Consider the following 15,892-nt stretch of genomic DNA (forward strand, 5'->3'; position numbering starts at 1 on the left):
AGCCCTATTTAATAACTTTTGGATTTTGTAAGCAAAATAGTTCATGGCTGACAACCATTATGTAGGTAAAATCTTTAGGTCTAGTGAAAAGGGGTGGCAAATGCTCTTTTCTCATGCGGATTTATTTCCTAGAATGATTGTTGAGTGAGGGTTTTCTTATTAATTATAACAAATCATGGTTATGTTCTTTTTTTTCTTTTTTCTTAAACTTGATATGCTAAGATCATAAAATAAATAGTAGGATACTTATTGCAATATTGTAAACTTGCCAAGACCAGATATTTTTGTTGGTTGTACCTGCTTAGCAGAGTAATTGTTTGCTTAGTAAATGTGCCTATGAGTCATGAATAAACACTGAAATTACAAAATTTGTACTTGTGCATGGTGTGTTTAATAAGTTTTTATTCTATTAAAATAAATTGAAATTATTATAGTTTGTACAAGAAAATCATTATTAATATATTCATATAATTTATACTAAAGTGACAAATCCATATTCTCTATGTTAACACATGAAAAGACAAGAAGAAAAGTGACACATGAAAAATGCACACATGCCTTGATTTCATCTTTGAGGGCAAAGCTGTGTTCATTTTGCGAAGGAGGAATTTCCATTATAAAGTCTTAATGTCTATGGCATATTGGAAACTTATGAATGGGGCATCAAGGCCTAGGCCAAGGGGCAACATATACATATGTTAATTTTATGTTAATTTTAATTTATGTTTATTTTAACTATGAGTGCTTAAAAGCACTCATAAACAAAATCTATTCACTAGACAGAGTACTGACATAACTTACAGCTAAGAGCAAGTTCGAGTGCGCACATTTAGTCCACCAGTGGTCGACCACAGACCACATGAAAGAAAAAACACCCGAACACACGAAGTTGTGTGCTTTCAAGACCTCAAATTCTAAATCTGAGGTCTCGAAATAAAATTTGTGGAAAATTACTTATTTCTCGAAAAGTTTTCCACTTCAGAGGGAGCCTTTCTCACAATGTTTTATACTACCAACCTCTCCCCATTACTCGTTAAAGTAAGGTTTTATGCTAATAAATTATTTTGAGTATTTACCAATAGTGTCCACTGCCTCTAATCAAATTCACAATTTTTACAAACTTCCAGTTAAATAATATGCCTCCCATCAACAAAATCAACACACTGTTTTAATATTTGTGTACACTGTTGCAAACAGTGGTGATCTGTTTTCTCTTTGCATCTATTGCTTTCCATGATTTATAACGTTGGTTGGCAAAAACTCTTGCTGCGATGTTGCAATAGAAAGGTCTATAGGAAATTGTTTGGGTGGAATAAAAAAACTACAGACTATTTAAAACAGTGCAAGGTTTGCCCTGGTGTTTCTGGCAGTGGCTGTCCTATGAGGTTTTATATATAAAACTATATTATTAATAGACATTAACTTTACATTGGGATAAAGAATATTAGGTGTTCTATTACCCCTTGCATCGATGTGTGGTAGCACTGTTTATTCAGTACTTTCCCGAGTTCTGTGAAAAATAAACTCACCAAATTTGGGATTCGAACCCATGACCTTTGCAAATCTAGATCAAAGGGCAGGATTCAAACTGCTTCAATTCGAATAGGATTCAAACTGCCTCTAGCTATCGGGCAATCTCATTGGTCCAATTGGTAAGACACTGCTCTAAAACTGCAATGGTCGTGGATTCAAATCCCAACCTAGTAATACAGCCTGTGATTTTTTTCACAGAACTCAGGAAAGTACTGAGTAGACAGTGCTTAAACACAACAACGGTGTAAGGGTAAAACCAAAATTAAGATATATTAATATTAATACTATATTATTATTATTATCATTAAGACATGGGACACCTTTGGTAATTGTCAAAGACCAGTCTTCTCACTTGGTGTATCCCAACATTATATATGCACAAAAAACAAACCTGTGAAAATTTGAACTCAATTGGTTGTAAAGGTCGCGAGACAATAATGGAAGAAAAATTTCAGATGTTTGGAATTGATTTAGTGACCTCAGCTGAGGTCTCTCATTAAATTCAAATATTTTAGTGAGAAATTACTTCTTTCCCTTAAACTACGTTATTTCAGAGGGAGCCGTTTCTCACAATGTTTTATACTATCAACAGCTCTGCATTGCTCGTTACCAAGTAAGGTTTTATGCCTACAATTGTTTTGAGTAATTACCAAGTGTCCAGTGCCTTTAAGCGATATCATTAGGGCTCATTATAGCCCTCATCCACTCCGTTCTCTCTTCGACGCTATTTGTCTGAAACAAGTAGACTTTTCCTTTCTGTGTTGTCACGCAGAACAGATTCTGGCGTTGTTTGTTCTTCAACGTTAAGTCTTCGCAGGGCATTAAAACAGTTCCACGGGGGGAAGGGGGAATACAAATGTTAAAGTCTATGGTCAGGATTGGTACAATTATAAACAATAATAAAAGAGTTTCAATTTGAAAGTTTCCATCTCAAATGGAGTCTAAACCTCAAAGAGCCCAAGATTCTGAAAACCATGAAAACCTAAAAAAAACACAACAGCTGAATATGGTTGTTACAACCCAAATAAAGAACAATGTGTTCACATGCTAAATATTGGTCACTAGGCATTGCACTGTTTTTCTTCTGACTTGCACATCGGATTGAGGCCAAATTTTCACAGGTTTGTAAATTCATACTTGATCACACAAAACATGAAGACTGTCTGCGACTATTTTGTCAGCTAAACCATTCTGTATAATTCCCTTCCGATGTGACCCCCCTCTCCTCCTATTTCCCACTGGTTGTATGTTTACTTGGGAGTGGTCCCCGGCTGGCTATATTACTGCATAGATTAAATAGCCTCTGGCAGGCACCCCCAAACAAGGGGGACCACCAACATTCATTCTCAGATCAGGGCCCAATTTCTTTGCTCTGCTTATACCGGAAGCAAAGAATTGGCGCTTACAGAAGCAGGGAATTCAGCGCTTACAAAAGTGTATTATCTGCTTGTGCATATGCATAGTACACATTACCAGGCATGCTTCGCTTCTAGCAGAGAATTTTGGCGCATGTACACTGTAAGCGGAGATTGGTGTTAGCAAGTACAGACTTCCGCACATTATAAGCAGAGCAGTGAAATTGTGCCCAGTTTCTAGAGTTAAAGGCAGTGGACACTATTGGTAATTATACTCAAAATAGTTATTTTCATAAAACCTTTCTTGGTGACAAGTAATGGGGAGAGGTTGATGGTATAAAACATTGTGAGAAACGGCTCCCTCTGAAGTGCCATAGTTTTCGAGAAAGAAGTAATTTTCCACGAATTTGATTTCGAGACCTCAGATTTAGTCAACTTGAGGTCGTGAAATCAAACATCTAAACGCATACAACTTCGTGTGACAAGGTTATTTTTCTTTCATTATTAGCTCACAACTTTGATGACCGATTGAGCTCAAATTTTCACAGTTTTGTTAATTTATGTATATATGTCGAGATACACCAACAGTGAAGGCTAGTCCTTGACAATTACCAATAGTGTCCACTGCCTTTAATCAAGAGGTCCCATGCAGGTTCAAGCCTTGCTCTAGTAAATTTTCTTTGTTCAACCCTAAATAGTTTTCTTTCTTCTGAAGATGCACCTCAATAATATGTAACAAATATTCATTGTGTTGATATTCACCTGATTTATCTTGACTAGCATCCACGATGTCAACCTTACACCAACGTAGTTGGATCTCACCCAGTGGTTTCTCATCATCGGCCTGTAATGGAAAAACAAACAAAACACTAAATTATCAAACTGACTTATGCCTATAAGCCGCTCTCGGGTCGACCTGCAGTTTGCTTGTTTTGCTGCAACGGAACCATTTGGATCAATCAGAAACTAATGATCAGGGCATAATTTCACAAAACATGTCAGCAGCCTTTTTGTGCTGGCGGAGTGGCCCTCAGCAGAATTTCTTTTACATAAAACTGTTTACCTAAAGCAATATTACACTATAAAGCCCGGTTCATACTTCCTGCGAATGAGAATGCGAAGCGAATTTGACCTGAATTTGACTATACTTTCGCAGCGATATTCGCAAGTGAGTTGAACGGAGGGCAACTGCTGCGAATATTCGTTGCGATTCTTGTGACGTCAACATTCGCTTCGCATTCGCATTCGCAGGAAGTATGAACCGGGCTTAAGGGTAAATCCTGGCAATCCGCGGTAAGAACACGAGTGACGTAACAATCCAAATCCATGGTGAATGTGCATGCGTGCCTGGATTGATTGTCTGCTCACTCATGAGAAATCATGGTGAAATACGTTTATGCTTACGCACATTTTCCCGCTAAAACACAAAAGTTTGCTTCATGAAATTGGGCCCTGGTCACTATAACCATTAAGAAAGAATGTTGCGGAACAAGCATCAACCCCCCCCAAAAAAAAACCAAACAAACAAAACAAAACAAAAAAACATGCTCATCATGTCACGATGATGATTCTGTGGCTATAATAAACACAATTGCGATCACATTACTGATGTTGGAATGTGATACGTGGCACGTACATCATCGTGAATGAAGCAAGTTGAAATTGTCAGCTGAGGTTTGCAAAATCTGTTTTGAGTAGTGGTGGCATTAAAAAGTAGTGGTGCTTCCGCAAACATCAGCTGATTATAGTAAAATACCACCATGAAAAGGTTTCCAAACCTACATATTATTTGAAAAAAAGCGGATTCAACTTTTCTTTAAAGACAGTGGACACTATTGGTAATTGCCAAGGACTAGTTTTCACAGTTGGTGTATCTCAAATATGCATAAAATATCAAACCTGTGAAAATTTGAGCTCAATCGATCATCGAAGTTGCGAGATAGTAATGATAGAACAGACACCCTTTTCACACAAAGTTGTGTGCTTTCTGATGCTTGATTTCGAGACCTCAAATTCTAAACTTGAGGTCTCGAAATCGAATTCGCGGAAAATTACTTCTTTCTCGAAAACTACGTCACTTCAGAGGGAGCCGTTTCTGACAATGTTTTATATATATCAACCTCTCCCCACTACTCATAATCAAGAAAGGTTTATGATGATAATTATTTTGAGTAATTACCAATAGTGTCCACTGCCTTTAAGCCATTCAACATGTTCAAGTGCTCATTTTTTATATACACTTGTTTTCCCCTTAAGTAATAAGTTTACTATTTTGTACAGAATCGACCACACAGAAATTAACAATAAAAAAAAATGAAAAAAATAATCACAGATTACTTTTTAAAATACAGGATTAGTACTGACCTTTGAACCTTTAAAATACACCAAATATGGTGGTTCATTAAACAGCACAAAGAGTCTGGCTTTCCAAGTGTGTCTCATATGGCCCTGAAAATAGAATAAGAAATTCAAGAGTTTGAAAAGAATGAACAAATCTTGGGTTTGAATAAAGAAATATTGAACAGAGCTTTACAGATAAATTACTTGGCTGGTAATTCTTAAAGACACTGAATTGTGAAAGACCAGTCTTCTCGCTTGGTGCATCTCAACCTTATGCATAAACTAACAAACCTGTGAAAATTTGAGCTCAATTGGTCGTCGAAGTATAATGGAAGAAAACACGCCTTTTTGCACAAGTAGTGCCCCCAGATGCTTGATTTTGAAATCAAATTCTGAGGTTTCAAAATCAAATCCAAATCTTATAGTTAGAAATTACTTCTTTATCAAAAACTACATTACTTCAGAGGGAGCTGTTTCCCACAAATTTTTATACTATAAACATCTCCCCGTTACTCGTTACCAAGTAAGGTTTTATGCTAACAATTATTTTGAGCGATTACTGATATAGTGTCCAGTGCCTTTAAAGACATCAGCCCTTACCCTCTTCATCATGAATCCTTGCTTGACAATCTTCCCGCCGTTTCCTTTGAAAGACTTGACAGTGATCTGAGAAGACGATGAGGTTCTTGGGATTGACTCTGATGAGTCCGAGTCGTTACTCGAGTCTGACTCATCACTACTCGGTATCAGAGCCTTGATGGCAGACATGTGGAAGGCAGACTGAAAAAAGAAAACCCAAAACAATTAATCAAGCACAATGTTTAGAGACATTAATAATAACAATTGTTTTGTATTGTATTTTATTTTATTTTTTTTTATTCCTAAACTGGAACAAACCCAATAAGTTATAATAACCATGGGGTAGGTTTGTTTTGTTATGTATTGGTTGAATAAATAATACTAATGACGGTAACATCAGTATAAAAATAAAAAAAACAATCAGTGAAGAAATTACATGTATGTGGAGTGTTTTTAGACCCCCTTGAAAAACAATTGGTTAAATCTCATCACACAGTTTGATTTCCTTTTCAAACAGTAAATATAAAGATATAGTAGGCCTAATAGCTTAAAAATAAAGATGAAAAATAAATAACAGCAAAATCTGAAATACAAGGTAAACAAATGAACAGCCAAAATATCCACTCTGCTATAATGTGGTAGATAGGGTGTCCATAGGTGTGGTCGGCAGAGTGGTTTCTATAGCATTATATGTAGCTTGTAAATTGCAACAACAACAACAACAACAACAACAACAACAACAACAACAACAACAACAACAACAACAACAACAAGGAAATGATCAACCACACCTATAAACTTTGCAGTGTTTTACAGTTTTCTATTAGAGAAAAAAGACAGGGCTCAACTTCTTAGGGGAAAATCGACAGGACTGCTTGGGGCTTGTAGCTCAATCTTTTTGTTGGCAAGAATTTATTTTACAAGACCAGGCACCCAGGGTCGATTTCTCAAAGCACCAGGATTCATCTGGACTTGGATTCACCAGGATTCATAGTGGAAACTATTGGTAGTTGTCAAAGACTAGTCTTCTCACTTGGTGTATCTAAACATATGCATAAAATAACAAACCTGTGAAAATTTGAGCTCAATTGGTCGTCAGAGTTGCGAGATAACTATGAAAGAAAAAAATACCCTTGTCACACGAAGTTGTGTGCTTTCAGATGCTTGATTTCGAGACCTCGAATTCTAAACTTGAGGTCTCGAAATCAAATTCATGGAAAAGTATTTCTTTCTCGAAAACTACTTCACTTCAGATTGAGCCGTTTCTCACAATGTTTTATACTACCAACTTCTCCCCATTACTCATTACCAAGTGAGGTTTTGTGCTGATAATTTCCGTTGAGTAATTACCAATAGTGCCCACTGCCTTTAAGATGAGCTGTTTGCCACAGTGATGTGTATTGTGACAGCACACTTTCCTTAGCAATTGAGATTGATACATGGCTAAGATCAATCTTAATAACTCTTTGAGAAATTGACCCCAAGATCTAAAGGAGCAAAGACGTTACGCTGTTAAAACAATCATTGAAGAAAAGTATTCTCCCATTGTCTTATTGGTACGTACTTTGATACTGGAAATAACTAAAAGAATCAAATTATGAACATAAAAGAAAGGACAGATTTTACACAGTACAGTATTGTTATTCCATTGAAAAAAACATGAGACTGCTTTATATATACATATTTTTATATATTTTTTTTTAACGAACTATTTTTACTTGTAAATGTACTTTTTCGGTCTGCTTGGCCGCCAGTGCAGTTAATAAATAAACCATAATATATACTTGCAGTGTCCAATCGTGAATTAACCGACCCGATGCTAAAATCACTGCCCTTGCGGGCTGGCAAGGTCAGTGTTAATTGTGAGCCCTAATTAAGAGGAAATCATCTGAAGAGGTTATTCATGTGCCTGGATGTGAATCATACAGGCATACAGACTGACGGCATAAACTCAAAGCACTCGACACAATCAAAGAAAATGCACTGGTTAAAGGAACTGGACACTATTGGTTATTACTCAAACTAATTGTTAGCATGAACCTTACTTGGTAACAAGCAATGGCGAGCTGTTGATAGTATAAAACATTGTGAGAAACGACTCTCCTCTTTTCGAGAAAGAAGTAATTTTCCACGAGTTTGATTTCGAGCCCCACAGAATTAGATTTTGAGGTGCATCTGAAAGCACACAACTTTGTGTCACAAGGGTGTTTTTTCTTCCAGTCTTATCTTGCAACTTCAAAGACCAATTGAGTTCAGAGAAGACTGGTCTTTGACAATTACCAATAGTGTCCAGTGTCTTTAAAAGCTTCAAGAAAAGTAAATTAAGATAATTAAAAAAAAAATTGAAAATGAAGAAGGTAGAAACCTGTCATTATACAAGGAAAAGAACAACAATTACTATTATTTGGAAGTATAAAACACAGCATAATGATAAATCAATCACCATGCAAAAAGTACTTGGAATATGTTTTGAACCATTATACTGTGAGAGTTGCCTGAAATAATGATATCAAATTGCAAGCTTCATTCAAAATCACAGTGAAGTATTGAGATATCAAATAATAAACCACCAGGGAATATAATGCTACAGAATGATCACAGGCAGTAGGAGGGTTGACTGTGTACTGTGTAAATGCATTCCCTAAATGGTATCTTATTGCAGGCTGGCAAATAGTGCACCAACACGTATAATTCAAGACCATGTGAATGGTCAGACAGTGGGAGGGTTAAAAAGTAATACTTCCTGTGTGCTACTTACAAACTTGTAGAAGGCTTTAGGTTCGTCCAGTAAAATCTGTCGGCAGTTGGCGAGACTCCTGCATTTGACTAAAGGTTGTAAATGAGCGGCAGTGACTAAATCCGACGCCTTTGAAATGGCATCTTCTCTTGATTGGGCAAATGACCATTTGAGAAGCCAATCAACTAACTCTGCACCTGTGGGTAGAAATAACAAACAATAACAATAACAATAACAATACGTACTTATATTGTTCCCTTTGGCGTATCAAAGCGATCAGTATTGAAGTATGACACTTTTTCCGTTATAGCAGATCAGACCAGGAATACTGGGGTGAACCCCTACTCTTTATGATAAGTGCACTGTATGGGTTCTTTTAGGTGCACTACACAACACTTGAGACACGCTATGGCTTTACACAGCAATAATGGTTAAGAGTATTGCTTCAGGACACAAGTGTCATTGCCAGGAATCCAACCCATACTCTGCTTAACAGAAAAAACAGGGCCTGAGTTTGGTGTTCTTCTCAGCTGAAGTGTCGAACTCAAGCATCTGAAAGCACACAACTCGGCAACAAGGGTGGGTTTTTTCAGACAGTTTTTACAGGTTTGTTATTTTATGCATACACCGAGTCTTTGTAATAAGAATAATAACAGTTACCAAAGATGTCCAGTCATGCCAGTGGCTTTAAATAATACCTATATTGGACACCATTATCAAATTTGGGAGTGTCACAGCAGTAAACATAACTGGGGATTTAAAACACAGAAAGAACCGCACCATGAAAAAGAAAGTCTTTCTCTACAGCAGTTGTTATTATAGGAGGGTCTGTTTCCATTGTAGACAGTTGATCGAACCATCGGATCGAACTATATCCAGGAAACGATGAGTTTGTTGGAAGCTGAAACATCTGGTATTTCCATTTCCTGTAACTGTGTTTCTTGTTTTTCATATGGCAAATAAGGGCAAGTGGGTGTAGAGAGAGAGAGAGGCATTTAAAAAAATGGCAGAGCGAGATTGATTGATCAGATTGGCCCTGGTTCGGCTACCCGCAGAGCCCACCTTCTCTTCCTTATAGACACTGGCCACTAATTGTCAAAGACCAGTCTTCTCACTTGGTGTATCTCAACAATGCATAAAATAACAAACCTGTGAAAATTTGAGCACGATTGTTCGTCAGAGTTGCAAGATAACTATGAAAGAAAAAACACCCTCGTCAATGTCACACGAAGTTGTGTGCTTTCAGATGCTTGATTTCGAGACCTCGAAATCTTAATCGTATGAGGTCTCAAAATCAAATTCATGGAAAATTACTTCTTTCTCGAAACTTACGTCACTTTAGAGGGAGCCGTTTTCAAAATGTTTTATACTATTTACCTCTCCCCATTACTCGTTACCAAGTAAGGTTTCATGCTAATAATTATTTTGAGTATAATTACCAATAGTGTCCACTGCCTTTAAACAAGGAAATGTCCATACCTGAGAAGCAATCCTTATGAGCACTCCCATCCAATGTTTTGGTCATTAGCCTGATGCCAGCATCTGGATCCTGCATTGCTTGTATAATATCTTTGCTGACAAAATGAAACAATGATCGAAAAAAATTAATGAATATTTGCTTATTTAGGATGCATGAAGCTTGGGTAAGAATGATGCAAGTAATTTTGTAAGGCACTGGACACTACGTAAGCATAAAAACTTACTTGGCATCGAGCAGTGGGAGACTTTTGGGACGCTTGGTGGCAGCAGACACTTGAGGTAAATCCATTCTCCTCGGTATTCTGCGCACGCTCAGAACTATGTAAACAATGGAAATTTACCTGGTAAGTCTGCTGCCACCTAACGTTCCAACATCTCTCATTGGCAAGAAACGGCTCCCTCCATTCCTGGGACTCCGTTTCGAATCCCACTGGGGACATTTTGTGGTTTGGGTTTCCAGTCTGCTTGACTGTGTCGGTTTTTCCCTAGAATAATTCTCTGAGGTATTCCTCCCACATCTAAAACTTCTCTTCTCACTTGACTCTAATTAGGGCGTTGAGAATACTTATGAGAGTGTTTATCCAGATCCAGAAATATTTAAAACAAACTGGTCATTATATAGTGTACAGTTCTAACACACATCGGTGTATGGGTAAAAACCAATATTAATATTCTTTACCCCCGATGCAAATTTAACATCTATTATATATCGTTGCAGTACCCGCTGCCAAAACATAGGATTTGAACTGCCTCTAGCTACCGGGCAACCTTGGTAGTCTAGTTGGTAAGACACTGCTCTAGAATTGCAAGGGTCGCGGGTTCGCACCCCATCTGAGTAACATGCCTGTAATATTTTTTCAAAGGACTCAGGAAAGCACTGAGTAAACAGTGCTAACACACATCGGTGTATGGGTTAAAACCAAAATTAATAAACTGGTCATTACTTGCGTTTGACTTGGGCCTCAGTCAGCTTTGGCATGGCAGTGTTGTCCGAGGACGAGATGCTACAAGTTCTTATTGTTTCACCAATGGCTTTAACCCATTCATCTCTTTCATCATCGTTTGACGCTTGCATCAGTAGCTCTGTACCATCTCGGGCGGATAACTTGAACACACTCTGTAAAACAAGGTCAAGGTATGAGTTGGGACAGGAATTAATATTATTTCATCAAGTAATAAAAACACAAGAGTAAATTTTTAAATTAATTTTGGAATAACTTACACCCAAATATCACTTCTTCAACAAGCTTCCATCAACGTTGAGAAACTAAAACTTTATTATTGTCCTATTTTGAACATTTATTAATATGGCCAAATGTTATGAAGACACTCATGTATAAAGTATCAGAGTTTGCAAGGAAAATTTCAAAGTCGGATACAAAGACTTACTTTGGCACCAGCTTAAATTTGAATACCTCAGAATATAGAGACAACACTTTGTCAGATGGTTAAGATAAAGCTTTTGTATACAACCTCCAGATGAGCAAACCATGGTATCATTGTGCCATATACACACTCATTCAAAACTGTTTAAGGGTGTTACGTCGTCTCAAGCGAAAAAGCAACTGTCTCTATAGTCTGAAGAATTCAAATTTTAACGGCAACTTGTGATCAAGTGAGTCTTGTACCGCAGACATGAACTCACTGCACTGTTGCTAAGGGTGTGTTGCTAAGGGTGCTACTGTAAACGTCCTTCTCCAATACATGGTTGACTTGGCAACCCAGCTGTTTATAAGCCATAGCTGTAGCCTATCCACAAACACGGCCTTAGGGTCATATTTACTTGCTCTATAATAAACTATATTTTTTTATTTCCTCTTCCTCCTTCTAAACAATGAAACCATTGTATAATTCCTTGTTGTGTTAACCTTTTTCTTTGTATACTGTAGGCATGGTGATAAGACTGAACACCCTTGAAGTAAGACAGCACCCGCTGCAAAATCATCATCTTTCTTCTTGTAATACGCAACTGCTTCGTTGAACAACACAAACCATCGTGTGCGCCAATTCGTACGAACATGACCCTGTTGTGAGAAAATTAAATTTTCAGAAAAATATAGCAATCAAAAGAGAAAATAGAATTAGCTGTCGCAAACTGCTTATCAATTATTCCAACCAAACAGACATTTGGTAAAATGCCAAAAAAAGATGGCCTGACGTTTGGACCCAAACAGAGTCTTCCTCGAAGGATACTTGGTGTTACAAGAACGACTCTCCCATAGTCAAAATATCAGGCCTGCAACTATGTTTTGTGAGTTATCAAAAGGATTGGATAAGTTTTCGTATGGCGCCACCACTTTTTCACTCATTGTTATAAAAAGGGATATATCATTGAGGTAAATTAGATACTATATTAATTCATATAGAATGAAAATATTGTTGGCAGTTTGGATCTAGCCACAACCTGCCCCCCCCCGAGAAAATTATTATTGGGAGGATATTAAAAGATACAAGAACATTTCAATCATTATGGTAAAGTTTCAATTCATTCATGAAGAAAATATTCTACGTCATTTCACAGCGCGCCCCGCCCCCTTCAACAAGTTTCCACTTTTCCCAACATAAATGTTATTATTATTTTTTTTTTTTAAACGTGTCCTCACAAAAATCATCATCATCAAGACATTGAACACTTACCTTTTTCACCAAGAATCCTTCTTTTAATCTATTCTTTTGATCCCCATCCATAACTTTACTGTGATGCACTTGTCCGTGCCCGTTTACAAGTAGCTGTGTACGCCAGAGAAGGGACAACCCGTTTGTTGACCTTCGGCACCCGCGCTACACACAGTGACACAGATCAAAGGTACAAAACTCCTGCGCCAGAATGTATGGTCCAGTCAAAAACTTGCCGTCCAAAACACACCAACTCAAAACCAAAACGTCATCCAGTGAGTTCAGATTACCACTATAAAATCAGCCTGAGATTTAGACTTCATTGAAGAGTTTTCTCTGATCTATTCGAAACTCTCGACTTGAAACAATTACATGTAATTGGTTTTGTATTATCCTCGTCGGAAGCATCGAAACCCCAACAACACAACACAATGCTTCGCGTGCGACTGACTTTACTATTGAAGGATCACTACATATACACTGCAGCTCGCTTTCCCAAACCAGGAAGTTATCAGGGTATTTTCGTTGGGGAGATTATTTCATTCACCACCATCCGGATAAAAAAGGAGAACTGAATGTGGAGAATAAATCCTGGTGCGTTTCCGGGTGACGTTGGGGTGACACACGGGACCCCGGTGCACAATCATTGTATTTTTCACACCCAAGGCCAGATGACAATCTCATTGTGATTTTTTTTTTTGCAGTGTTGTTATTTTAAACAATACAATGACGTTTCTAATTTTAGAAGGAAGATCAGCACAATCGACGTGACTCGTGAACAGTATCTTCTTATTAACGTAGAACTACACTTCGAGCGTTCGCAATTTAGTTTTAAAATATTTAGGTTTTAAGCGCCTCAAGAACCTGGTGGCGGGCGTTTCGGTTTTTTTAATGCATAAATTAAACTGTAAAAAAGAGTAGGGAAGACCGTCATTTGCTTTCGATCCAAACCAGACCTTCGTCAGAGGCACGAACGAGCAACAAACAAAAACATATCCATTTATAGCAAAAAGAGGAGCAAAGGATAAAGGGAAGTTGCAGATAAAGCGGGAAAATTATAACCGTTGAAGTTATAATTTACAAACAATGGGGTGGCTAAGATTCGAGAAACGTAACGGTAGTGAGCGCTAAGCATGGTGTGAAAGTATTACCGGGACCATGAAGGCGGTAACTTCATTCTAGGTCTCCCGAACCTCCGATTATCTACTCCACGGCAGTAGAATAAAGCAAGACAGTTCCCTAAGAACAACTCTACCTTGCAGGTAGATACACACATGGTGTTAACGCAAACCAAATATACATTGATACCTCACCATGCAATGCCTCAAATCCTATATTCATTCTAGGTATTACAATACGGGGAAACATGCAAGGGTAGGATTCGAGAGCAAAGCTGCATCAGGATTATAATACCATTGTACAACTAACAAAAGACATGAAACAAATAACTAGTTATAGGAGAGTTTAGTAACAAATAGATGATTCTGTGAAAAGGGAATACATTGTAGTATAATTATATAGGAGCAGAATCAATCAAAGGATATGTAAGAAATTAAAAATGGGCAAGAGAAACCTAAGGAGAGATTGAGGTTATAAATCACATCCAGGGGAAAGAACATGTTAATTTACAGTAACTGAATTTGAATAAGCGAGCAGATGTGAAAGGGGGGGGGGGGCGATGGGAAGTTATTTTACAAAAAAAAATAAGCATTCTCTTCTCACACCTTTACGACACATTTTTTACCAATACACCAGTGTGTGTTAGCACTATTTATATAACACCCAAGCAGATCCTTGCCATTTGATTGGAGGATTGTCCGTCACGTGATAGCAAATAAAAGTACCATTGCACGCTGAGTCACTCACCGTGCTTTTTCGTTCCATCCGAAAAGTACCATTGCACGCTGGCAGCGTGCAATGGTACTTTTCGGATGGAACGAAAAAGCTGAGTAAAAACATCACTGCGTGCGCGTGTCTTTGGTAACGCAGCAGGTGTTACTGCAAGAAGGCATAGTAAAATTACTAGCATTCGGCTTCTACAGTTGAAATTGTTTGTTTTGAAAGTTGTATCTTTCAATCAAAATGACAAAGATCTACTTGGATGTTATATAAAACAAATAATGAATGTTTTTCATTCGTGCAATGGTGCGAATATGTTCATTCGTTGAAAGCTGGAATGTTCCATTCAACTCGGCTCCGCCTCGTTGAATAGAACATTCCATCTTTCAACTCATGAACATATTCGCACCATTGCACTAATAAACATTCATTATGTGTATAATAATCAGTACTTTCCCCCCCCCCCCCAGTCCCGTGAAAAAATATCACCGGCATATTACACAGGTAGAATTTGAACCCACGGCCCTTGCAATTCTAGAGCAGTGTCTTACCAACTAGACTACCGAGATTGCCCGGTAGCTCATGTAGCTAGAGGCAGTTCAAATCCTATGTTTTGGCAGCGGGCACCACATCGATATAATAGATGTTAAATTTGCATCGGGGATAAAGAATAATAAATTTTGGTTTTTACCCATACACTGATGTGTGTTAGCACTGTATACTCAGTACTTTCACGAGTCCTGTGAAAAAATATCACAGGCATATTACTCGGGTGGGGTTCGAACCCACAACCCTTCATGACTCGCAAATTTAACATCTATTCATGACAACAGGTGTATTTGGAACATAATTGGCAGCAGACCTACCAGGTAAATTTAAACTGTTCACGTAAGTATGCGCATATAAAACCAAGAACAATGGAGTTACCTGGTAAGTCTGCTGCCACCTAACTTTCCCAAAGTCACCTGTTAAATAACTTAATGAACAAACAAATAGGTTAGTAAATGAACAGACTGCTACAAAGTAAGTTAGATATTGTTGTTTTCTTATTAAACATATGTTACAGTTGCATTGTAGTGTTAATATTACAGAAATACTACAGAAACAAGAAGAATTGAAAAGAATAACATTTCGTCTGCTCGGGACTGTAACAGTGTAAGGTATTAGTGCAATTTGTATGGATTTCATCAAAATGACTTTGCGCATTTTGGAGTTCCTGGTAAATGGAGTGCATTGATCAAGAGTGATCTTCAAAGCAGTTGTTTGGTAAAATAAAAAACATATTTGTTGATTTTGATTACATTTCTTCAAACTGTTACACGTTTTTCATTTATTGACCTTTTGATAACTTTAAATGCAGAATATAAAGCAAAATTATACGATATTACCAACACAATGAATTCCTGTAGTGGGT

General features: G+C 37.5%; 1 protein-coding gene across 1 annotated transcript; it reads right to left on the minus strand.

The window, feature by feature from the left end:
* Positions 1-2,131: 2,131 nt before the first annotated feature.
* Positions 2,132-13,258, minus strand: LOC117302653 (pleckstrin-2-like). The gene is made up of 9 exons (XM_033786639.1): positions 12,661-13,258; positions 11,892-12,047; positions 10,968-11,140; positions 10,024-10,118; positions 8,566-8,741; positions 5,829-6,008; positions 5,253-5,336; positions 3,651-3,732; positions 2,132-2,342 (listed from the first exon to the last, which is right to left on the minus strand). Exons 1-9 carry the CDS (start codon positions 12,709-12,711, stop codon positions 2,200-2,202), a joined length of 1,140 nt encoding a protein of 379 aa, XP_033642530.1. The 5' UTR covers positions 12,712-13,258; the 3' UTR covers positions 2,132-2,199.
* Positions 13,259-15,892: the final 2,634 nt, after the last annotated feature.

The sequence above is a fragment of the Asterias rubens genome, chromosome 2 (assembly GCF_902459465.1).
Source record: "Asterias rubens chromosome 2, eAstRub1.3, whole genome shotgun sequence".
NCBI lineage: Eukaryota > Metazoa > Echinodermata > Asteroidea > Forcipulatida > Asteriidae > Asterias > Asterias rubens.

Bases quoted from the DNA above. Each gene is read 5' to 3' on its own strand.
- LOC117302653 (XM_033786639.1), bottom strand. From the start codon at position 12,711: ATGGATGGGGATCAAAAGAATAGATTAAAAGAAGGATTCTTGGTGAAA. The intron at 5,337-5,828 runs GTAAGGGCTGAT...TTCTATTTTCAG, and splicing joins AAGGATTCATGATGAAGAGG to GGCCATATGAGACACACTTG. The intron at 3,733-5,252 runs GTCAGTACTAAT...TTTCCATTACAG, and splicing joins TGTATTTTAAAGGTTCAAAG to GCCGATGATGAGAAACCACT.